Raw genomic sequence first — 26,673 nt, forward strand, 5'->3', positions numbered from 1 at the left:
TTTCTCATGCCCCTATCTAGCTATCCTGTCCATTCTTCAGATCCTTCCTGGCTACCTTAGAACCCTTTAGAGCCCTGTCTGATCCTTGCCTTCTCAGCTTGAAGAAGCTTCCTTCCTCCTCTTGACTTGAAGTTCCAAATCTCTTGTCACCAAGGTTCCTTCACCCTACCATCCCTTCTTTGCCTCAGTGGGGCAACCTATCCAGCACTATCTGCAAGTGCTCCCTAAACAACCTCCACACTTCTGTTCTGCATTTTCCTGAAAATATCTGTTCCCAATTTAGGTGCCCCAGTTCTTGTCTAACTGCATTGTAATTCTCCCTCCCCTAATTAAATTTTGGTGGGCGGCACGGTGGCACAGTGGTTAGCACTGCTGCCTCACAGCGCCTGAGACCCGGGTTCAATTCCCGCCTCAGGCGACTGACTGTGTGGAGTTTGCACGTTCTCCCCGTGTCTGCGTGGGTTTCCTCCGGGTGCTCCGGTTTCCTCCCACAGTCCAAAAGATGTGCAGGGTCAGGTGAATTGGCCATGCTAAATTGCCCGTAGTGTTAGGTAAGGGGTAAATGTAGGGGTATGGGTGGGTTTCGCTTCGGCGGGTCGGTGTGGACTTGTTGTGCCGAAGGGCCTGTTTCCACACTGTAATGTAATCTAATCTAAAAAAAGTCTAAATGCTTTCCCATACCATCTGCTCCTATCCCTCTCCATGACTATTGTAAAGGTCAGGGATTTGTGATCATTATCACCAAAATGCTGTCCCACTGAGAGATCTCACATCTGGCCTGGATCGTCGCCAAGCACCAAATCCAATATGGCCTCCCCTCTAGTCAACCTGTCTACATACTGAGTCAGGAATCCTTTCTGGACACACCTGACAAAAACTGCTCCATCCAAACTATTTGAACTAAGGAGGTTCCAATCAATATTAGTGAAGTTAAAGTCACCCATGACAACAACTCTTTTAATTCTGCACCTTTCCAAAATCTTCCTCCCAATCTGTTCCTTCGTGTCTATGTTGCTATTGGGGGTGTCTGTAGAAAACCCCTAATACAGTGACTGCTCCTTTCCTGTTTCTGACTTTCACCCATACTGACTCAATAGACAAACCCTCCTCGACAACTTCCTTTTCTGCAGCTGTGATACCATCCCAGATTAACAATGACACTACCCCACCTCTTTTGCCTACACCTCTTTTCTTTTCGAAACATGTGAACCCTGGAACATCCAGCAACTATTCCTGCCCCTGTGATATCCAAGTCTCCGTAATGGTCACAACATCATAGTTCCAAGTATTGATCCCTGCTCTAAGTTCATCACACTTATTTCTAATACGTCTTGTGTTAAAATAGTCACACTTCAACCCATCACACTGACTGAAACTTTGCCCTATCAATTGTCTGACTCTCCTCACATGCTGTATCTGGTTGTTCACTGGCTACTCAATCCTCTGATTTGTAGCTCCAGTTCCCTATATTGTGCCAATCTAGTTTAGAAGAGCTCTAGCAAATGTCCTGCCCAGGATATTGGTGCCCCTCCAGTTCCCGTGTAACCCATCCTTCTCGTACAGGTTCCACCTTCCCCAGAAGGTATCCCAATGATCCACATATCTGAAGCCCTCCCTACTACACCAGCTGTGCAGCCACATGTTCATCTGCACTCGCTCTCTGTTCCTAGCCTCATTAGCCCATGGCACCGGTAGCAATCTTGAGGTTACTACTCAATTTGTTCTGCCTTTTAGCTTTCAACCTCACTCCCTATATTCATTTTTCAGGTCCTCATCTCTTTTCCTAGCCATGTCATTGGTACCAATGTGTACCACAACTTCTGGCTGTTCTCCCTTCACCTTATGAATGCCACTTCCCCATCTCTTTTACCTTCCTCCCTATTCCTTTTGAAACATCTAAATCCTGGAACATCTAACAGCTATTGCTGCCCCTGTGATATTCAAGTCTCTGTAATGGTGCACCATCATTATTCCATGTACTGATCCATGGTTTTGTTTTTGGGGTTTGGGCCTTGAGATTTCAATGAATTCTGCTGTTCCCCTGGGCCAACGCTAATCTTCCCGTCTGTGGATTAATCTGTGTTGCTTTCAGATTTTTGCTTTACTCACTATTTGAGTGGCTTTCTCTACAGTCAGGACTGTTTTGGGCTGTGGTAACTCTGACAGAGATTCATCAATAATTCCTACAGATATTCGGTCTCTTATGAATTCTGACCTGAAGTCACCATAGTTGCTTTTCTCCACTAATGTGTAGAGATCATTAATGAAATCATTTACTGCCTTGAATGCTGGACACTTCTGTCAAATCTTGCTCTTTCATGAATTTTAATACTTTTGTGGTCAGAGTAATTTTCAAAGCCTTTCAATACCTGCTGCTTCTTGAAAAGGTTCCTGCTGTTTCTTGAAAAATCAAGGCTAATTTTGTTAGAATAAAAAAGAGCACAATGTCTCAGTGTCGAAAAGTGTGGCGCTGGAAATGCACAGCAGGCTGGGCAGCATCCGAGGAGCAGAAGAATTTTGATGACGTCCTTATGCCTGAAATGTTGATTCTTCTGCTTCTCAGAAGCTGCCTGACCAGCTATGCTTTACCAGCATCACACTTTTCGATTCTGATCTTCAGCATCTGCAGTCCTCACTTCCGTACAATGTTTCAGTGGCTGCTGAAAGGTGTCATAAATGGAAAACCCCAGCAACTTACACTTATATACCACATTTAATGTAAGAAATGTAAGAACATCTCAATGTAAGAAATGTAAGAACATCTCAAGGCACATAACCTGTAGAATATCAAGAATTTTTTTTTAAAAATCAAGCCACAGAAGAAGATATCAAAACAAATGATCAAAAATTTGGTCAAAGAGGAATATTTTTAACAAGGGAAGAGATTTCGACTAAAGCAGAATTTACGGAGAGAATTCCAATGTCCAGGGCCATTGTGGCTGAAGGCGTGTAGCCAGTGGTAGAGAGATTAAAATCGGGATGTTAACAGAACAGAACAAAAATAGAGGAGTGCAGAAATTTCAATGTCTGGTAGAACTGGAGGAGGTAACAGAAATAAAGAAGTTTGAAGCCATCAAGAGATTTGGAATCCACCATGAGTTTTTAAAACTGAGATGTTACTTGACCAGGATTCGGTTTAGATCTCCAAACACAGGGGTGATGGATAAATTAGATTTGGTGCCAGTTAAGATATAGGCAGCACAGATTTGGATGTAATAATGCGAGAGGATGCTGAAGAAACTCAACAGGTCTGGTAGCATCTGTAGAGAGAGAAACAGAGTTGGTATTTTTCTCCCTTTCACACCTTAATTTACCTTTATTTTGCATCTCTTTTGTTCTTTGATTGCCATTAACAGTCATAGAAACATAAACAATAGGAACAGGAGTAGACGAGTTGGCCCTGCAAGTCTGTTCTGCCATTCAATATAGTCATGGCTGATCATCTTACTCTGTTCTCTATTCATGCTTTCGATGTATACCCTTTGATCCCTTTAGTCCTATGATCTACATCTACCGCCTCCTTCAAAACATTCAATCTCTTTGTCTTTTGCACTGGGCCCCTACACCATCAGGCCCCCTACACCCTCTGCCCCCTTGCTCCTCCTCTGGCTCTGTTAAAAATATTGAAAAAATCGTTTTCCAACACCTTTCAGAAAAGTCACATCAGATTTGAAATGTTAACTCTGTTTCTGTCCCCATAGATGCTACTAGATCTACTGAGTTTCTCCAGCATTCTCGGTGTTTCTTTGAGATTTCCAACATCTGCAGTATTTTGCTTTTATTCAAAATTTGGACAGACAGAGGTTTATGTAAGGTGGAAGATGGAAGGTTGTCAGGAGAACATTGGAATAGCCAAACCTAAAGGTAACAAAAGCATGGATGAGAGTTTTAGCAGTCAACGGGGTGAAGATATGTTAAAGTCAAATGATGACACAAATAGGAAATCTTGATGATATAGTAGAAAATAGGTTATTAGATTAGATTACTCACAGTGTGGAAACAGGCCCTTCGACCCAACAAGTCCACACCGACCCACCAATACATTTACCCCTTCACCTAACACTACAGGCAACTTAGCATAGCCAATTCACCTGACCTGCGGGAGGAAACCAGAGTACCCGGAGGAAACCCGCACAGACATGGGGAAAATGTGCAAACTCCACACAATCAGTCGCCTGAGGTGGGAATTGAACCCAGGTCTCTGGCACTGTGAGGCAGCAGTGCTAACCACTGTGCCACCATGTTAGAAGTTCACCTTGGGCTTACTACCACTCCAAGGTCATGAGCAGGCCAGTTCAGCTTGAGATAATTGCTAGAGATGTAAATGATGGACAGAAAAAAAAATGTTGACTGTGACAACCAAAGATATTAGTTTAAGTTTTCCAAATATTATGTTGGAAACAAGTATTGTGCAAATAATGATGGTTCCCAGACAAGCAGTATTCTTCTTGTGCAGTAGTTCCCAGAAACAGTGGTGGAATCCTGTCAGAACTCTGGAACATGATGTATTTTTTCAGAGGAGTAGTGTGTGGATACTTCATAAAAGGGGTCATAATTTGGAGATGCCGGTGTTGGACTGGGGTGTACAAAGTTAAAAATCGCACAACACCAGGTTATAGTCCAACAGATTTAATTGGAAGCACTAGCTTTCAGAGCACTGCTCCTTCAACCACCTGATGAAGGAGTGGCACTCCGAAAGCTAATGCTTCCAATTAAACCTGTTGGACTATAACCTGGTGTTGTGCGATTTTTAACTTAATGAAAGGGGGCCATGGATAGATACTTAAAAAAATCCAGGACTAACAAGGCAGTAGCATTGAACCTCAGTCATGATTCAATTGATAAGAATATAACAAGCTAGGCTATTTCTATCCAGCTGAATGACGCCGGACAGGCATTGCAGGAGGATGGTATGGTTAACTTGCAGTAACTGTTGATAAGTCAAAAAGGATGATGAGAATTAGTTTATCACAGTTATGTCACAAAGCATTTAATCTAATTCAAAAACGGAATAATGAGAACAATAGGCACAGATTTGGGAGTTGACAAACTGTTCAATGGCTTTGGAAAGGAAAGGGAAATTTAAGATCAGGCAGTAATTTGCAAGGATAGTGAGGTTAAGGGTGGTTATTTTCAGGTAAGGGTGATGACAGATTTGAGGGCGCTGGGGGACAGCACCTGAGGACTGGAGCCATTATAACATTACATGGCTCAGGAAAGGAAGTTATGTGATCAACAGTTTGGTCAGAATATAGCCAAGGGAGCAGTGTTGGGCCATATGGGGCTCAGTGAGAGAAAAGCTAAAGATGGGACAAAAATCTAGTGAATGACGTGAGTTCAGGTTTATTGCAGTGGAAAGCATTTGGCCTGACTGACTTGGGAAGGGGAGGGTAACAGCAGAGGTAGTTGCACTTCAGATGGTCTCAAGGTTTCAGGTCTCAATCTTCATAGCAAAACATGTCCCTGAACTTTTTACACTTCTTAGAGGTGTGGGCAGTGGAGATAGGTGAAGAGAGCTTTCAAGAAGATGGTTTCAAATTAAGATTATCTTTGCATACCTGGATGATCTCTAAATTATGGATTTTAGTGGTGGACAGCAAAGCTTTAAATGTTTGAATATTGCTGAAAAGAGAGACATGTTGGTCTGAGCTTTTTGTTCTTCACTTGTCAGGATACATGCAAGAATGTCAAATTTCAAAAGTTAAAAACTATAGGAGGGATTGGTTGGCATGCCAGGACTCATTGGTCAGGATATTGCTGTACTGAAAGTAAAGGGTACTTATAGGCTCTCCACATCCTGGTTAACTCAAAAAAGTCTTCAGTCTTGAATACATCCCTTTTGTTTGCAGAGAACAAGTTCATGTATGAATGAATGGAAGTTCTAATAAGTATAAATGAGACATGTTATGACTTGACTGTATATCTTAAATTGGTTGCTCGTGGAGCTATTAACATACTTATGATTGGTCAACAGGTACTGCCCAATTGTGGAATCAGATCTAACAGTAGACATTTTGCAAGCAGAAGCTGGTCAAATATACTTGCAAACAGCCTATTACAATAATCAGAGGAATGCACTATTTGATTCTGTAATGATCCTGAACCAGACTGTCAAAATTTATGCTACAATCTGGCTAGGGACCAGATACCTCCATTTTTAAAGTAGACAAAGTATGAGATCCAGGGGACCTATTATGAGAATAAAGCCAGAAGAACAGAAAAGAAGAAACATTTCTAAGCAACATTCGAATAGTAATACAATCTACAATACATGTACAACTTATTACTAACACCCAAAATTAACATGGTAGATGTGAGTATTAGACTGTGATCAAACACCAAACAGTGCATAATAAATTCTCCTGCTCCTTGGATGCTGCCTGACCTGCTGCGCTTTTCCAGCAACACATTTTCAGCAAATATCAAATGTGATCAAGATAGTTCCCATAGATTTCTCAGCAATTGCGCCTCCCCACCCATTCCCAGATGTTAATTACAGAATAGATCATCAAATCTCATTAAACTTCACAAGGCATCACAATTCCTCATTTCAGTTGATCTGGCCTTGAAAATCCTTCTCAAGGACCATTCTATCATTGCCTCAATGGTTGTTTTTATTTCGGTTGATTGCCATCTTTTCATGGATTTGCTCTCTCCTGAATGCCAAAGCTGCATTACACTGCTCATTCAGAAGCATAACTCCAGCTCTTCACTGACAGCTAGTTTCACCAAGCTAAAACTACCTCTGTTTTCTCCCCTGTGCTTCAAACTAAGCCAATTGCAATGAGAGATAATGCCCAAGGGCCTTACAACTTTCAACTCTCAGCTATACTGAACTATTAGTGGTACACAGCTTTTGCTGAGCTTCACAACCTCCAACACGTTTCATGAGCCCTGTTGTAAACATTTATCCAATTTCCTGACAATTTCTTCCTGACTTTTAACAACAGGCAGCCAATCCCCTGCTCTTGACTTTTCACTGAGTCCCCAATTAGACAGACTCAGTGTAGTTCAGTTGCCTTTTCAACAGGACAGCTAACAGCAGCACTGTGTCATGTGGATTCTATCTCTGTCGCCAACTCAACTGTATCTTTTGAACAATTCTTCAGTGACCCCAAACTGTTCTGAGTTGCCTCCTGGTCAAGCAATGTCTTGATTTTGACATTCTCATCCATTTTCAAATTCCTCCATGGCTTGAGCTCTTTCTGTCTCTGTAATCTCCTCCAGTTCCACAACCCTCTGTGACATCTATAATAAGCTCCTCCCCTTTTGCTAGAATGAATTTAGTGTTGCCATCCAGCAAGTTTTGGAATTGTCAGTTCCATAAATATTACTAGTCATAGATTGCTGGCTTGCTCAGTCCAAAAATCAATACAAATAAAGATTTCATTGAAATATAATCAGCCAACCGAAATTTCAGTGTAACTTTGCTTAATTTTGAGGTAAGTAGGATGTGTTTTTGGACTGTTAGTGTCAATACCATTCATGGCTCCATTGCATTGTAGCAGTATGAAACAGCCTGCTTAACTTGTTGTTCAGCTTCTTGAGATACTTATCCTTCCATGTTATCGAAGTATATTTCAGGACAGAAAGTGTCAATCTTTGGCTCATTTGAGAATTTGTGTAATGTACTATGAATAATAGCTTTGATATGCTCTAGTTCTGTGCCAAACTTACAAGTGGGCAAATAGCTGGGGCTGTTTTTACAATATTGCTGATAAACATAGTAAATAGGAGCAGGAATATGCCATTCGGCCATTCGAGTCTGGTCCACCATTCATTATGATCATGGCTGATTAGCCAACTCAATCACTTGTCCCCCCCATTCTTCTAAACTCCAGTGAGTATAAACCTATCTAATTCAACCTCTACTTATACATCAGCTCCCCCACCCCAGGAAACATTTCATAAACATTCACTGCCCTAACTTGAGAGCAAGAACATCCTTCCTCAGATAAGGAGACCAAAACTGCACACAATATTGACAGGAGATTCAATGGTGATATGAACAGGCTGGAGATTCTGTGGTTGCAACTGAGACTCCCAGATGGTATGTTGCCTCCTGGATGCCAGGGTCAGGGATGTTTCTGATCGGGTCTACAGGATTGCTAAGGGGGAGGCAGAGCAGCCAGATATCGTGGTACATATTGGTACCAATGACATAGCTAGGAAAAGGGATGAGGATCTGAAAAGGGAATATAGAGAGTTAGGTTGAAAGCTAAAAGGCTGGACAGACAGACTAATAATCACATAATTGGTACTAGGGACAGAAAACGAGTACAGATTAACACCTGCCTGCAGGACTGATGTAGAAGGGAAGGCTTTAGATATGTGGATCATTGGGATATCTTCTAGGGAAGGTGGGGCCTGTACAAGAAGGACGGATTGGGCCTAAAATGGAGGGGCACCAATATCCTGGGCAGGAGGTTTCCTAAAGCTCGTTGGGAGGGTTTAAACTAGTTTGGCAGAAGGATGGGAACTGGGGCAATGGATTTGAGGATGACGTAGCAAGTGAACAGCCAGACACAGCTTGCAGAGGTTCTATGAGGAAGGATAGACAGTTGATAGGGCAAAGTTTCAATCAGTGTGATGGGTTGAAATATGCCTATTTTAATACAAGAAGTATCAGGAATAAAGGTGATGAACTTAGAGCATGGATCAGTGCTTGGAACTATGGTGTTGTGGCCATTGCAGAGACTCAGAAATCACAGGGAGTGGTTGTTGGATGTTTCGAAAAGAAAAGGGGGAGGTAAAAGGGGGGGCGGGGAGTATCATTGCTAATCAGGGATCGTATCACAGCTGCAGAAAGGGAGGTCATCGAGGAGGGTTTGTCTCAGAGTCAGAAACAGGACAGGAGCAGTCACTTTTTTGGGAGTTTTCTACAGGCACCCCAGTAGAAACAGAGACACAGAAGAGCAGATTGGGAGGCAGATTTTGGAAACGTACAGAAGTAACAGGGTTATTGTCGTGGGTGACTTTAACTTTGCTAATATTGACTGGAATCTCCTTAGTTCAAATAATTTGGATGAAGCAATTTTTTGTAAAATGTGTCCAGGAAGGATTCCTGACTCAGTATGTAGATAGGCCAACTAGAGGGGAGGCCATATTGTATTTGGTGCTTGGCAACGAACTAGGCCAGGTGGGAGAGCATTTTGGTGGTAGTGATCACAAATCCCTGAACTTTACTATCATAGAGAGGGATAGGAGCAGACGGTATTGTAAAGTATTTAATTGGGGGAGGGGGAATTACAATGCTATTAGGCAGGAACTGGGGCACCTAAATTGGGAACAGATGTTCTCAGGGAATTGCACAACAGAAGTGTGGAGGTTGTTTAGGGAGCGTTTACTGATAGTGCTGGTTTGGTTTGTCCCACTGAGGCAAGGAAGGGATGGCAGGGTGAAGGAACCTTGGTGACAAGAGGTGTGGAACATCTAGTCAAGAGGAGGAAGGAAGCTTCTTAAGGTTGAGAAAGCTAGGATCAGACAGGGCTCTAAAGGATTCTAAGGTAGCCAGGAAGGATCTGAATAATGGACAGGAGAGCTAGATAGGGACATGAGAAAGCTTCAACAGGTAGGATCTGAAGAATGGAGAGAGAGCTAAATAGGAGCATGAGAAAGCTTTAATGGGTAGGATTAAGGAAAACCCTAAGGCATTCTACACTTATGTGAGGAACAAAGGATGGCCAGAGTGAGAGTAGAGCCGATCAGGGATAATGGAGGGAATTTGTCACTGGAGTTGGATGAGGTAGTGGAAGTTCTTCGTGAATACTTTGCTTCAGTATTCACCACTGAATGTTTGTGAGGACAGCGCGAAACAGGCTGATATGCCCAAACATGTTGATGTTAAGAAGGAGGATATGCTGAAAAGTTTGAAAATTTGAGGATAGATAAGTTCCCTGGGCCAGACAGGATATAACCAAGGTTACTACAGGAAATGAGGGAAGAGATTGCTGTGTCTTTGGTGATGATCTTTGCATCCTCACTGTCCACTAGAGGAGTGCCAGATGATTGGAGGTTGGCAATGTTATTCCCTTGTCCAAAAAAGGGAATAGAGATAATTTTGGGAATTACAGACCAATCAGTCTTAAGTCTGAGAGCATTTACGATACTTGGAAAGCCATGGTTTGATTAGAGATAGTCAGCATGGCTTTGTGAGGGGCAGATCATGCCTCACAAGCCTTATTAAATCTTTGAGGATGTGACAAAACACATTGATGAAGGTAGAGCAATGAATGTGGTGTACATGGATTTTAGCAGGGCGTTTGATAAGGTTCCCCACAGTAGGCTCATTCAGGGAAATTTGGCTGTCTGGATACAGAATTGGCTGGCCCATAGAAGACAGAGGGTGAAGGTAGATGGAAAGTATTCAGCCTGGAGCTCAGTGACCAGTGGTTCTCTGCAGGGAACTGTTCTGGGACCTCTGCTCTTTGTGATTTTTCTAAATGACTTGGATGAAGAAGTGGAAGGGTGGGTTATTAAGTTTTCTGATGATATAACGGTTGGTGGAATGGTGGATAGTGTAGAAGGGCTGTTGTAGGTTGCAACAGGACATTGCTAGGATACAGGATTGGACTGAGGAGTGGCAGATGGAGTTCAATCTGGAAAAGTGTGAAGTGATTCATTTTGGAAGGTTGAATCTGATTGCAGAATACAGGGTTAAAGGCAGGATTCTTGGTAGTGTGGAAGAACAGATTTTAGTGTGCATGTCCATAGATCCCTCAAAGTTGCCACCCAAGTTGATAGGGTTGTTACGAAGGCATATGGTGTAGAACATAGAACACTACAGTGCAGAACAGGCCCTTCGGCCCTCGATGTTGCGCCGACCTGTGAACTATTCTCAGCTCTTCCCCCTACACTATCCCAAAATCATCCATGTACTTATATAAGGATTGTTTAAATCTCCCTAATGTGGCTGAGTTGACTACATTAGCAGGTACGGCATTCCACGCCCTTACCACTCTCTGCATAAACAACCTGCCTTTGACATCTGTCTTAAGTCTATCACCCCTTGATTTGTAGTTATGCCCTCTCGTACAAGCTGACGTCATCATCCTAGGAAAAAGACTTTCATTGTCTAGTCTATCTAATCCTCTGATCATCTTGTATGTCTCTATCAAATCCCCTCTTAGCCTTCTTCTTTCCAATGAGAACAGACCCAAGTCTCTCAGCCTTTCCTCATTAGACCTTCCATCCAGACGAGGCAACATCCTGGTAAATCTCCTCTGCACCTTTTCCAATGCTTCCACATCCTTCCCGAAATATGGGGACCAGAGCTATACACAATATTCCAAGTGTGGCCGCACCTGCATTTTGTATAGTTGCAGCATGATATTGCGGCTCTGGAACTCAATCCCTTTACGAATGAAACCTAACACACCATATGCCTTCACAGCAGTATCCACCTGGGTGGCAACTTTCAGGGATCTATGTACATGGACTCCAAGATCCCTCTGCACGCCCACACTATCAAGAATCTTTCCATTGACCCAGTACTCTGCCTTTCTGTTATTCTTCCCAAAGTGCATCGCCTCACATTTAGCTGCATTGAACTCCATTTGCCACCTCTTAGCCCAATTCTGCAGTTTATCCAAGTCCCCCTGCAACCCATAACATTCTTCCAAACTGTCCACTCTTCACCAACTTTAGTGTCATCTGCAAATTTACTAATCCATCCACCGATGCCTGCGTCTAAGTCATTTATAAAAATGACAAACAGCGGTGGTCCCAAAACAGATCCTTGTGGCACACCACTAGTAACCGGACCCCAGGCTGAATATTTTCCATCAACTACCACTCGCTGCCTTCTTTCAGAAAGCCAGTTTCTAATCCAAACTGCTAAATCACCCTCAATTCCATGCCTCTGCATTTTCTCCAACAGCCTACATGTGGAACTTTATCAAAGGTTTTACTGAAGTCCATGTGCACCACGTCAACTGTCCTACCCTCATCTACATGCTTCGTCACCTTCTCAAAAAACTCAATTAGGTTTGTGAGACACGCCCTGCCCTTGATGAAACCATGTTGACTATCGGAAATCAAATTGTTGCTTGCTGGATGATTATAAATCTTATCTCTTACAATCCTTTCCAAAACCTTTCCTACAATAGAAGTAAGGCTCACCAGTCTATAATTACCTGGGTCATCTGTACTGCCTTTCTTGAACAAGGGCACAACATTTGCAATCCTCCAGTCCTCTGGTACTAAACCTGTAGACAATGATGACTCAAATATCAAAGCCAAGGGCTCTGCTATCTCCTCCCTAGCTTCCCAGAGAATCTGCAGATAAATCCCATCTGGCCCAGGGGACTTGTCTACTTTCACTCCTTCTAGAATTGATAACACCTGTGCATAACTAACCTCGATCCTTTCTAGTCTAATATCTCGTACCTCATTCTTCTCCTCTACAATATTCTCCTTTGCCTGAGTGAAAAAACGATGAGAAATGTTTGTTTAGCACCTCTCCGACCTCCACAGGGTCCACACTCAACTTCCTACTTCTGTCTTTGACTGGTCCTATTCCTACCCTAATCATCCTTTTATTCCTCACATTCCTATAGAAAGCTTTAGGGTTCTCCTTTATTCTATTTGCTAAAGACTGCTCATGTCCTCTCTTTGCTCTTCTTAACTGTCTCTTTAAATGCTTCCTCGCTGATCTGTACCTCTTCATCACCTCATCTGAACCAGCTTGCCTCATCAACACATAAACCTCCTTCTTCTTAACAAGAGATGCAATTTCTGTAGTAAACCACGTTTCCCTTACCTTATCACTTCCTCCGTGCCTGACAGGGGCATACCTATCAAGGACATGCAATATCTGTTCCTTAAACCAGCTCCACATTTCCATTGTCTGCATCGCCTGCATTTTGCTACCCCATTCTATGCATCCTAAATCTTGCCTAATCACATTATAATTGCCCTTGCCCCATTGATAACTCTTGACCTGTGACATGTACCTATCGCTTTCCAGCGCTTAACTAAATGTAACTGAATTATGGTCACTCTCTCCAAAGTGCTCACCTACAACTAAATCAAACACCTGGCCTGGTTCATTACCAAGCACCAGATCCAATGTGGCCTCCCCTCTTGGCCCTTTGACACACTGCGTCAGAAAACCTTCCTGTACACATTGGACAAGAACTGATCCATCCAATGTACTAGAGTTGTAGCATTTCCAGTCAATGCTGGGGAAGTTAAAGTCTCCCATAATGTGTTGGCTTTCATTAACAGGAGGATTGAGTTTAGGAGCCGCTCTATAGAGCCCTGGTTAGACCACACTTGGAATATTGTGTTCAGTTCTGGTCGCCTCATTATAGGAAGGATGTGGAAGGTTTAGAGAGGGTGCAGAGGAGATCTACCAGGATGCTGCCTGGCCTGGAGGGCATGTCTTATGAAGAAAGGTTGAGGGAGTTTCTCATTGGACTGAAGAAGGATGAGAGATGACTTGATAGAGGTGTACAAGATGATGAGAGGCATAGATAGAGTGAATCGTCAGAGACTTTTTCGTAAGGGTATAAATGGCTAAAACAAGGGGGCATAATTTTAAGGTGATTGGGGGAAGGTTTAGGGGAGATGTCAGAGATCGGTTCTTTACACAGAGAGTGGTGGGTGTGTGGAATGCACTGCCAGTGGTGGGAGTAGAGTCAGATACATTAAGGACATTTAAGTAACTCTTGCATAGGCATATGGATGATAGTAAAATGAAGGGTATGTAAGTTAGTTTGATCTTAGAGTAGGGTAAAAGGTTGGTACAACATAGATGGCCAAAAGGCCTGTATTGTGCTGTACTGTTCTATGTTCTTTGATCAAATGTAGCAGTTGTGGTCACACCAAGGCCCTGTATAATTGCAGCAAGACATCCGTGCTCCCGTACTTCAATACTCTCACTATGAAGGCCAACATACCATTTGCCTTTACCATCTACTGCACCTGCATGCTTACCTTTAACGTCTGGTGTATGAGAATATCAAAGTCTCTTTGCACATTCCTGTCTCTCAATTTATAACCATTCAGATAATAATCTGCCTTCTTGTTGTTGCTACGAAAGTGAATATCCGAGCATTTATCTACATTATACTGCATCTGCCATGCATTTGCACATTTACTCAGCTTGTTCAAATCAGACTGAATAATATCTATGTTGGCCTCACAGCTAACCCTCCCACCCAGGTTTCTGTCATCCCAATCTTCCTTCTCATAGATCTAAAAGAATTCCACTGGTAAAGTTAGGCCTTTTGCAGCTATCAGTGAACAGATTTGCCAACTAGGATAGTTGAAAAAGAGTATGTTAGATAATTTATCACAAAAGTGAATAAGTGTGGAACAGAGTTAATTAAATGATTCATCACACATGGCCGCAGACACAAAGATCATGAATGTATCATTTACATATCAGAATTATGCATGGGAAGTTAGAACACAGTCAGCAAACACAAAATCCTCATGGAAACTGGCAAAAATGTCAGTGAAAGCTAGGCCTGCACCAGCTGCTTGGATGTACATAGTGTCACTAAAACTGAAATGGATTGCACAATTTGTTAAGTTCCTATGTTCAATGAATATGGCTTCAGAAGGTGGAGGACTACTTATATTGCTATAACATAATGGTGTGGCATTATATAACATAATGTGTTAGTTGGTAGTTTTCAATTGGTGGATTTTCCTGATCTCCTCTATTTGTAGCTGATGGATTTCCCTGTCTGTAATTTCAACAAATTGTACGGTTAACAAATAATTATTTGAAAACTCAGCATGACAGGTGTTTTGCACTTTAGATACTTCCAAGTCTGATTTATGTTTCCGAAAACATAGGGGCATAAGTTTGATAAATAGCTTATTTATTCAGGTATGCATTTTATTTATGTTTGTGAGTTTGAGGTTAGGTTTTACAGAGAATTTTTCTAACTTCAGGCATAGATAGATTTTTTCTTTGCCTTTTTCTTAGTGATGCTATTTCAATTTTCATAAATTGCAGTTTCATTATTTTTGTATTCAACTTGAGTTATGTTCTCACACATTCCCAGCAGGATCTTGGAGATAATAGAATTACATATTACATTGGGGTGACAAAAATTTACTATTTAAAAATATAATAAACTATTAACACTGTAACTATACCTATTCATGTCATTGGGCTTTCATTAGGATGTTAAAGCCTTTTCATTATCTTTTTTCTAGCTTAAAAACAAGAAAAATGAATTGGTAAAGTGTCCACACAGCGTGACATCATCGGTGAGCGTTAATTTTTTTTGAAGTTATGTTATATTCTTTCTCCATCCCCTCTTTTAGGTCACTCCATGTCATAATCCAGGAAAGAGTAGACTGATGATCTGGTCTCAGACCCTTGGCAACTGACTGCCAGGAGATAAGCAAAAGTGACTGGCCGTGGCACTGACATCAAGTAGGCTGATGACAGGACATCACAGGTCTCCTTAGTTCAGTTCTGGAATTCATGTTGCACAAAGCCACATTTCATCATGATATTTTTAAAACAATTTACTCTTAGGTCATTTTAAAAATGGCAGGAACAATTGGAAAAGTGTTCCGTAGCACAATTGTTGTCTCGTGTATACAATTCAGATATTGGAAGGATCCTAAAGACAAAAGTTTTTCAGGGAACTTCATGTTTAGAGGATTGTGAATCACCTCAAACAGATGTAAAAATGGGATTGTAGGATTTGAAATTATTCAATATTGAAAAGGCAGTCTACAATAATAACTATGAAGACCAGTTGATGTCCTACGACATACCCAAATGCTACATAAAACAAAAAATGACACAAAATCATATTTGATTCAATGATCAAAAGCTTGGTCAATAAGATGGGTGTTAAACTGAGTATTAAAGGAGAAAGCAAGCTAGTGAGGTAGAGGGGCTTTGGGAGGAAGATTTAGCACTGCAAGTGAAGCTGTGGCCACCATTATTGGAGCATGAGGCCAACATTACATGAGTTCTGACATCCCACAGGGTTGTGGAACTGGAGCAGATTACAGAGACAGGGAGAGACCAAGTCATGAAGGATTTTGAAAGTGGATGAAAATTTTAAAATCAAGACATTTCTTAACCAGGAGCCATCAAAGGTCAGTGAGCATAGACATAACAGTTGAATGGAACTTGTTGTGAGTTAAAATATGGGTGGCAGCATTTGGATTACCTTAAGTGTATGGAGAGTAAAAAACCAAGCAGGAGTGTATTGAAGCAGTCAGGGCTAGGGGTAATAAAAGCAGGAATGAGGTTTTCAGCAGGGATGAGCTTAGTCAAAGTTGGGTGATGTGCCAGGGAAAGAGATAGAATTGATTGCTAGAGTTTGGAGCTTTAATCAAAGGCTTTAATCTTCCTAATATTTATTTGGAGGAAATTTCTGCTCATTCAATACAGGATGCCAGATGAGGAATCTGCTAATTTTGCAAACTTGAGGTTTTAAGAGAGACGGTGATGCGGTAGAGCTGGCTGTTATCAGTGTAGATATGAAAACTAACATTGTGTGTTTAAATGATGTTGCAAAGGGGCGGCATGTAGATCAGAAGAAGGATGTTGGGAGCTGTGGTATGCTAGGCATTGTGATATCATTGTTAATGTGCTGTACCATTGTTATTTATTAACCTGAAATTTTTTTTGCTTATTATTTTCTTTCTGGCAACACTGCTCTAACAGTCAATTGGAATTTGAAGTGAGATTTAGTATGTTGCTGTTCAACTCTGGTGGAGGAAAGGGACCAATGACAAAGCTCCGAACCTTCCTCTGTCCCTTTGAAGATGTGCCACTGTAATTTGACTACTACAATTGGGAAGTCAGTGCAACTGACATAAATCATACTTGTGCCCACTCATAGAGTCATATAGATGTACAGCATGTAAACATACCTTTCAGTCCAACCTGTCCATGCCGACCAGATATCCCAACCCAATCTAGTCCCACCTGCCACCATCCCGCCCACATCCCTCCAAACCCTTCCCACTCATATACCCATCCAGATGCCTTTTAAATATTGCAATTGTACTCGCCTTCGCCACTTCCTCTGGCAGCTCATTCCATACACGTACCACCCTCTGTGTGAAAACGTTGCCCCTCGAGTCTCTTTTGTATCTTTCCCCTCTCACCCTAAACCTATGCCTCTAGTTCTGGACTCCCCTGCCTCAGGGAAAAGACTTTGTCTATTTATCCTATCCATGCCCCTCATGATTTTATAAACCTCTATAAGGCCATCATCTCAATGGGTATTATTCGTTATTGCTGAATCACCCAGCAATAGTGAGGTATTATTTATAGATTCTTTATTAAGTTATATTCCTTTGAAGCAATTTAGTTAGCTTTCCTTCTTAGGTTTATGTTCCAAATGTTTTCTCATGCCCTTTACAAAGGTATCATCAACTAAAACTTAGTTTATTAATGTTACCCCTTTGCCAGCGTCAGTGTGGTGATTTAATTTATTGTGCCACTTGTGCATTATATAATTATGATACATTCCATTCTTGTGTACTGTTCCATGGCTCTTATCCACCATTAAATAGTTATGACCCTGGCAATGAAGTGGTTTTGCAGGTGATACCTCAAGGCTGAGGGCTGGATTTTCATCATGGAAGAGTGAATCAGCACCCAAGATGTTTCTGCAGCTCATGATGCTGACTCCATCCAAGCAGAGTGGACAGGTAGAGTTTTTATCTGCTGGAGAATGGAACAGCCTAGAGTTGAGAGCCCACCTCTGTGACAGAGACAGGCTGATGCCAAGGTGGCCACGTCAGAAGAGCCACCTCCATTAACAGAGACATTGTGCAGTTCAGATTATTGTAAAGCCCTCCTCATAAAATGGGCCCTCTTGTGACACAGTGGTAATGCTCCTAACCCTGGCCTGGATGCCCGGGTTCAAGTCCACATGCTCCAAAGGTCATAGTCATAGAGTCCTGCAGCATGGAGACAGGCCCTTTGGCCCAAACTGCTCCATGCTGACCAAAATGTCCATCTCTGTTAACCCCATTTCTCTTCATTTGGCCCATATCCTTCTAAATCTTTCCTATCAATGTATTTGTCCAAATGCCTTTTAAATGTTGTTAATGTGCACACTTCAACAACTTCCGCTGGCAGCTTATTCCATATGCATACCACCCTTTGTGTAAAAAAGATGCCCCTCAGGTTCCTATTTATTCTTTCCCTTCTTACCTTAAACTGATACCCTCCAGTCCTCGATTCCCCAACACTGCAAAAACGACTGAGTACATTCACCCTATCCATGCTTCTCATGATGCTCTCCATTCCCCTCAGTTTCCTCTGCTCTAAAGAAAAAAGCCCTCGCTTGTTCAACCCCTCCCCCTATAACTTAGTCCCTTGAATCCTCGCAACATCCTTGTAAATTTCTTCTGCACTGTTTCCAATTTAATAACATCCTTCCTCCAGCAAGTTGACCAAAACTGAACACAATAGTTGTGTAATAGTGTCTCTGAACAAGTTGATTAGAAAACTAGGTTAATGAAATCCTCCTTATCCCTTGACCCTTTGTCTCCTTCATCCCTACTTTATTCTCCTTACTCTTTTGACCTCCTCATCAAACAAGGCCTCCCTCACCCACCCTACTACTTTCACCACCCTTCATCCTATTTCACTATACTTCACCTCTCTCACCATCTCTAATTTACTCACGTAAAATCCACTTCAAAATAGAACCCAAAAGCCTTAAAACAAAACTTTGAACTTGTTGAGATGCTCACTTATTTGTTAATACCTGTTCAAGTTAAGGAAGCTCACGTTCTCCATGATAGCTTTCTAAACAGGCCCTCCAGTATGGAATTCATTAGAATTTTAAAAGGTAATCAAACTGTTAAACTGGCATTCTCCATGATGGCTCTGCTGTATAGAATCCATTGGTGCCTTTGATGACAGCCAAAAAATGGCAAAGTTGTTCTGTAAAGAATTAAGACAGTAGTGGGAAGAGTTCAGGATTTCACATAGGACTAGCCTTTCATTGACAACCTTTGTACAATGCAAAATAACATTTTATTTAGTGGATAATTTATGTGAAGACATCTTTTTTTACTTTTACAATGCTGCATTTTCACTTGACAGTTTGCCAATTGCCAGGCGGAACATCTTGGAAACCATATTATTCAATCACAGCTCTCCCATCATTTACTTTAGTAAGCATAGATATAAACCAGGCTGCAGATTTATTATAAAGGTGATGTCACCAGTTTTTCTCCTGTTTATGCATTTCCTGCCCCCAGTCTATGGCTGCACTCTGCAGGTGTGATTGAGGAAGACTGTGTTGCTGAAAGTTGCAGTTTCTATAATGCTCATTTTCAGAGCACTGTCAGCAACTTCTAAGCAGAAACTTGTGGGGTTTCTGCCCCACCCTTTTCTTTTGCCATTGGAAAAGACCCATCCTTGGAAATGAAGATGGGATTAATACTTTCAATACTCAGTGTTCAGCATTTTCTACGTGATGTGGTGTATATGGATTTTAGTAAGGCGTTTGATAAGGTTCCCCATGGTAGGCTACTGCAAAAAATACGGAGGTATGGCATTGAAGGTGAGTAGGAGGTTTGGATTATGAATTGGCTGGCTGGAAGAAGACAGAGGGTAGTAGTTGATGGTAAAGGTTCATCTTGGAGTGCAGTTACTAGCGGTGTTCCGCAAGGATCTGTTTTGGGACCATGCTGTTTGTCATTTTTATAAATGACCTGGAGGAGGGGCTAGAAGGTTCGGTGAGCAAGTTTGCGGATGATACAAAAGTCGGTAGAGTTGTTGACAGTGAGGAAGGATGTGTCAGGTTACAGCGAGATATAGATAAGCTGCAGAGTTGGGCAGAAAGGTGGCAAATGAAGTTCAATGTAGCTAAGTGTGAGGTGATTCACTTTGGTAAGAGTAACAAAAAGATGGGGTACTGGGCTAATGGTCGGATACTTGGTAGTGTGGATGAGCAGAGGGATCTTGGTGTCCATGTACACAGATCTCTGAAAGTTACCACCCAGGTAAATAGTGCGGTGAAGAAGGCATATGGCGTACTGGCTTTTATTGGTAGAGGAATTGAGTTCCGGAGTCCTGAGGTCATGTTGCAGTTGTATAAGACTCTGGTGTGGCCACATCTGGAGTATTGTGTGCAGTTTTGGTCGCCATACTATAGGAAGGATGTGGACGCACTGGAACAGGTGCAGAGGAGGTTTACCAGGATGTTGCCTGATATGGTAGGAAGATCGTATGAGGAAAAGCTGAGGCACTTGGGGTTGTTTTCATTGGAGAAAAGAAGGTTTAGGGGTGACTTGATAGAGGTGTACAAGATGATTAGGGGTTTAGATAGGGTTGACCATGAGAACCTTTTTCCACGTATGGAGTCAGCTATTACAAGGGGGCATAGCTTTAAATTAAGGGGTGGTAGGTATAGGACAGATGTTAGGGGTAGATTCTTTATTCAGGGAGTCGTGAGTTCATGGAATGCCCTGCCAGTAGCAGTGGTGGACTCTTCCTCTTTATGGGTATTTAAACGGGCATTGGATAGGCATATGGAGGATAGTGGGCTAGTGTAGGTTAGGTGGGCTTGGATCGGCGCAACATCGAGGGCCAAAGGGCCTGTACTGCGCTGTATTTTTTCTATGTTCTATGTTCTATTTCCTTCCTAAAGCAAGATTGTAAAATCCAGCATTGAATGTCAGAGATACAACAAGTAATACTATGCAATAAAGATATGCAAGTTCGTTGATCCATGCTAACTGCACTGATTAGCAAAATACTGACCGAAATCATGGTGGTTTATTGGAAAAAGTGAAATTGAATAAATTGTAGATCTACACTGCTCACTGGCCAACCTGTTACTAGGAGCAAAAATACTCTCATAATACTCTCAGTGGGGACATTACTGAAAAGTGATACCCTGAAAACAATATTAATCTGAGCATGAAAGTAAAACACATAAATCACATGAGAACTAGTCACAACAGAGTTCTAGGGCGGCACGGTGGCACAGTGATTAGCACTGTTGCCTCACAGCGCCTGAGACCCGGGTTCAATTCCCACCTCAGGCGACTGACTGTGTGGAGTTTGCACGTTCTCCCCGTGTCTGCGTGGGTTTCCTCCAGGTGCTCCGGTTTCCTCCCACAGTCACAAAGATGTGCAGGACCATGCTAAAATTGCCCGTAGTTTTAGGTAAGGGGCACTGTTGCCTCACAGCACTTGAGACCCGGGTTCAATTCCCGCCTCAGGCGACTGACTGTGTGGAGTTTGCACGTTCTCCCCGTGTCTGCGTGGGTTTCCTCCGGGTGCTCCGGTTTCCTCCCACAGTCCAAAAGATGTGCAGGGTCAGGTGAATTGGCCATGCTAAATTGCCCGTAGTGTTAGGTAAGGGGTAAATGTAGGGGTATGGGTGGGTTTCGCTTCGGCGGGTCGGTGTGGACTTGTTGGGCCGAAGGGCCTGTTTCCACACTGTAATGTAATCTAATCTAATCTAAATGTAAGGGTATGGGTGGGTTGCGCTTCGGTGGGTCGGTGTGGACTTGTTGGGCCGAAGGGCCTGTTTCCACACTGTAATGTAATGTAATCTAATCTACAGTTGCTGTAACTTTTGTGTTATCTACTTTATAACATTAATTGAACAGCTTGTTTTGTTATATGTTGCTGCTATTCATACTGCAATGGTTAAACAACTTTGAAACAAATCTAGATTATCAAAAAAGAAAAAAATTGGTGATCAGACTTTAAGAAGTGATTTGAATTTGACTGCATGCTGAGTTCATAGGTGACAATTCTGGAATAAAGCAAACCAAGAGGGAGGCATTTCTAAATATATTCTCAGTTCTTAACTCAGTTTTCTCACAGCATCCAACTTACATTTGACATTTCAACATGAGAAATAAATGTTTTGCACAAATAAGCAAAACTGACTATCATCTGATAAATAAAATTCTCACCTGTTTCAGGAATGGTGCATACATACCATATGCAATTATACTGTTGCTCTTTCCCTGTGTCGATGTCACAAACTAGATTGTAATATTTGGTGTAGTATATTGACAGGCAGTACTCCTACTTCATATGAGTGTGGCTTTATGCCTTTAATCTTATTGCTTACAATAAATTGCCCATCATAGTCAGGTTATTAAAAACATGTGTTGAATATATATGAGACATTTTATTGTAATGAGAACATCTTTGGATGAGTTGACAAAGAAGAGTTTAGTGTTTCCATTAAAAGATTCTTAATCAGTTCTTGGTTTGTGGCATGGAGGAATCAAAAGAGTGAAATATATTTTTCAAAATGAGAGGAAAAATATAACTTTTTAAAGCAAATTTGGCTTTTCACACTCCCAAAAACAAAATAACCATGTATTTTGTGAAGCCACTTTTCTAAGAAGTGTATTCTTACTGTTTTTGTTTAGAATGACTACCGGAAGTTATCTATGCAATGCAAAGATTTTGTTGTTGGTGTTCTTGACCTGTGCCGAGACAGTGAAGAAGTTGAAGCTATTCTGAATGGTGACATGGAAGCTGAGCAGGATGAAGGACACCACAGTCAAAGAGCAGGATTAACACGTGTCAAACTGGCCATTAAGTATGAAGTCAAAAAGGTACAATTTCTTTTTAAGTCTTGGCATTTAAAAATATTCTTCATTATAATTAACAATGTGGTCCACGAAATTACATGCAAAATTTTGAGTTTGTTCTAGATTGAACGGTGAGTTTTGTTTGCACTGACTGCATGGTTTGAAATGCTGAGTCACTAGTTTCTTCATCCAGGATTCTTGTCTGACAGCTAACTTCTCGATAAGTGGCAGGAAGAGAGGTTCTTGAAAGGGTTTTACAGAAAGGAAGAAGTGGGTGTAGGCAAGAGAAGTCATAACTTAAGACTTAACAGAAGCAAATCAGCTGCAGAGGGTAAACACTGATGATTACCCCCCACTCAGGCTGATTAAAACTGCATTTGATGTAAGAGGGCGGCAATTTGCTTATTAGATGAGACTTCCACCTGAATAAGTCGGCTATCCCATCTGCCTGCAATAACCTGCAGGTTAATGCAACACAGAATTAGGACCTAAGTGGGTAAGTAAATTGCTTAATTTTAATTGCTCAATTGCTTGGTTTCTGGTGGATGGTTAAGTTTCAAACCAACCAATCTGTCTGTTGTGGGATAAAGTATGCATCTGATACTTGAAATTGGGGCAGGGAGAAAGTGAGGACTGCAGATGCTGGAGATCAGAATCAGCATCCGAGAAGCAGGAGAATTGACGTTTCAGACATAAGGGCTTATGCCTGAAACATCGATTCTCCTGCTCCTCAGATGCTGCCTGACCTGATGTGCTTTTCCAGCACCACACACTGGACTTGAAATTGAGGCAGAACGGTGGTTCAGTGGTTAGCGCTACTACCTCACAGCGTCAGAGACCAGGGTTCAATTCCAGCCTCGGGCAACTGTCTGTGTAGAGTCTGCACATTCCCCCCTTGTCTGTGTGGGTATCCTCCGGGTGCTCCTGATTCTTCTCACAATCCAAAGATGTGCAGGTGAGGTGAATTGGCCATGCTAAATTGCCCATAGCATTCAGGGATGTGTAGGTGAGGTGCATTAGTCAGGGGTATTAGGTAGGATAGGGGAATGGGTTTGGGTGGGTTACTCTTCCGAGTGTCAGTGAGGACTTGTTGGGCCGAAGGGCCTGTTTCCACACTGTAGAGATTCTATGGTTCATCTTTCCACTACATTAGCAATTTTGTTCAAGCTGTACTAAAATAGCAAAAAGGAATTTCTAATAACCCGTAAAAGAACTGGATATTGGTATCTCATTGTGTAATTCCAGAACTTCAACATGTATAATATACTTTTCCCATTTGATAGAAAAACACCTGTTGCTTGTCTAAAGAGTAGTAGGTGGCTCAGTGGTTGGCATTGCTGCCTCACAGCACCAGAGACCCGGGGCTGTCAATGTGGAGTTTGCACATTCTCCCTGTGGCTGTGTGGGTTTCCTCTGGGTGCTTCAGTTTCCTCCCACAGTCCATAGATGTGCAGGTTAAGTGGATTGAGCATGCTAAAATGCCCATAGTATTCAGGGATGTGCAGGCTGGATGGATTAGCTTTGGTAAATATGGAGTTATGGAGATAAGGTAGGGGAGTGGGTTTGGGCGGCATGCCCTTTGGAGAGTCAGTGTGGACTCAATGGGCCAAATGGCCTCCTTCCATGCTTGACTATTATGCATTATTGATCTCTGTTTTACATAAAAAAATATCCACATATACTAAACAAATAAGAATAAAACCATGCAAGAGTGAGAAAATGTTGCTTAATTCAGTAACCGATATTTTACATGATTTGCTTTAATGAAAGATTATTTGCTCCTTACAGTTTGTTGCACACCCAAATTGCCAACAGCAACTACTCACAATATGGTATGAAAACCTTTCAGGGTTGCGGGAGCAGCCCATAGCTATGAAATGCCTTGTGGTGCTCGTTATTGCACTTGGGCTCCCATTTCTTTCAATTGGCTATTGGATTGCACCTTGCAGCAAGGTAAGCAATATTTTATTTTAGAATGGAAATTAATAATGTCTTTAAATCGTGCAATAGAACACAGCATGAACCTTTGTCAATTGTTGAAACGTTATCAAATATAGTTTCATTTTACTATTTTTCAGCATTTAGCCTTGATTTCAGTTTAATGTTACAAGTGCTGGCCTACAGTTGACAAATATAGATTTATTACCTGCGAGTTATTCCACATCTGTTAGAATTGTGGAAAAGCATATTAAAATCCATGTTTTATTTACAGTTAAAACTTCCACTGTCCTCAAGGATCAGGTTTACATTAAAAACCATGGAAACTGAAAAAAGGGGCAGGAAGAGTTTGTGCTAATGCTAGAAAACAGATAAGAGAGGACTTTGTAAATAAAAACAGACAGTAAAAACTTTTAAAACATATAAAAGGAAGAGAGAGGCTCAAGTTAATATAGGCCTCTTAGAGAAAGAGGCTGGGGTAATAACAATAGGGAACCAGGAAATGGCAAAGTAATTGAATAAATACTTTGCATCAGTTTACACAGTAGAGGAAAAATTCCAAAAATACAAAATGATCAAGTGGCTAAAAGCGATGGGTTGGGGATGGGGTGGGGGTGGGATGGAGGAAATGAACACAAAGCAATCAGTATCAAAAAAAGTACTCAGGAATCTAATTGGGCTAAAGCCGATAGGTCCCCTGGTCCTGATGGGTTGCATCCTAGGATTTTAAAGAAGGTAGCTACAGGGATAGTGGACGAATTGGTAGCAATCTTCCAAGAATCTTCAGATTCAGAAAAAGTCTCTCAAGATTCTGGAAAGCTACCGACGTAACATCCTTATTCAAAAGGGAAGGAGATAATAAAAACACAGGTAACTATAGGTCAATTAGCTTAATGTCTGACATTGAGAAAATGTCAGAGAGTGTTAAAAAGGAAGTAAGAGCAGAGCATTTAGAAATACATATTATCATCAAGTAGACCCAACATATTTTCATAAAGGGGAAATCATGCCTGACAAACCTTTACCAGTTTGTTGAGGAGGTAACAAGCAGGATAGTGTAGGGAAATGAGTAGGTGAGATATATAGGTGAGATATATTTGGATTTGCAAAAGGCTTCCAATAAGATACTGCAGGTAAGGCTACTTAAGAGAAGAGCCCATGGTGTGGGGATAGTATATTCGCATGGACAGAGAATTGGCTAGCTAATAGAAGACAGGACGTTGGGGTAAAAGGTGCATTTTCAGGATGGTAATTTGTGACTATTAGAGTGTCGCAATTACTTTCAATCAATGTCTGAGTGACTTGGAGGACAGAAGTGAGTGTACTCATGCCAAGTTGCAGATGACACGAAAATAGGTGAGAAGGCAAGTGCTGAAGATAAGATAAAGGGTAGAATCTTATAGGGATCTGAGCAACATTGACTGTGGCAGAATTAGGAGTCCACGTATGGCGAGGCCTATCTTGATGCCAAAGTAACTCTTTTCCAACTTTTATGCTTTTCATGGTGGGCAGATTCTTGCTAGATATTGGAGAGTTGCCAGTTGATGGTTATTGTTTATTGTTAAATGCTGTGTGAATGCCACAACTTTCTTCATTAGTATTCAACCTCCCATTTTACCAAACAAGTTAGATGTCAGAAAAGCTCAACAAAATAACCATAGTGGGTACCTAGTGAATTCAGAGCTGAAAAATGTGTTGCTGGAAAAGCGCAGCAGGTCAGGCAGCATCCAAGGAGCAGGAGAATCGACGTTTCAGGCATAAGCCCTTCTTCAGGAAGGGCTTATGCCCGAAAAGTCGATTCTCCTGCTCCTTGGATGCTGCCTGACCTGCTGCGCTTTTCCAGCAACACATTTTTCAGCTCTGATCTCCAGCATCTGCAGTCCTCACTTTCACCTACCTAGTGGATTCAGCTTGCTGCTGGCACTGAGCCACCTCCATGTTCGACACAAAGCAATAACATCTCGGGGCATGATACATAGGCACCAACTGAATGCAGTCCTCCTCCATGGTCATTTGCATCTGCCACTGCGAACCCACCATGACCATTTTGATACTTATTTTATGCAGCAGCAGTGCCCTCAGGAAGCACAGACTTGCACAGTCGGGTGCACCAGCAAAAATACTGAAAGGCTGTTTAGCACACAGGGACAGGCCCCCAGCTCACAAACTGTTCACTCGCTCTCTTAGTATTCTCTCATTTAACCTACCTGCTTG

General features: G+C 41.8%; 1 protein-coding gene across 2 annotated transcripts in view; it reads left to right on the forward strand.

Annotated features, from left to right (window-relative positions):
- The window catches only part of trpc3 (transient receptor potential cation channel, subfamily C, member 3), a 254,492-nt gene that overhangs the window by 156,892 nt on the left and 70,927 nt on the right, over positions 1-26,673 (forward strand). Inside the window, exons 5-7 of one of the 2 annotated variants that reach the window (XM_087980116.1) lie at positions 15,175-15,228; positions 22,357-22,545; positions 24,310-24,474. In XM_087980116.1, the coding sequence (XP_087836242.1) occupies positions 15,175-15,228; positions 22,357-22,545; positions 24,310-24,474 (408 nt within the window). The remainder of the gene's footprint in view (positions 1-15,174; positions 15,229-22,356; positions 22,546-24,309; positions 24,475-26,673) is intronic. The other variant, XM_087980114.1, reaches the window with a different exon arrangement.

Source organism: Chiloscyllium plagiosum, unplaced genomic scaffold, assembly GCF_037043375.1.
Source record: "Chiloscyllium plagiosum isolate Xiang-an unplaced genomic scaffold, Cpla_swu_hap1 HiC_scaffold_36, whole genome shotgun sequence".
Lineage (NCBI taxonomy): Eukaryota > Metazoa > Chordata > Chondrichthyes > Orectolobiformes > Hemiscylliidae > Chiloscyllium > Chiloscyllium plagiosum.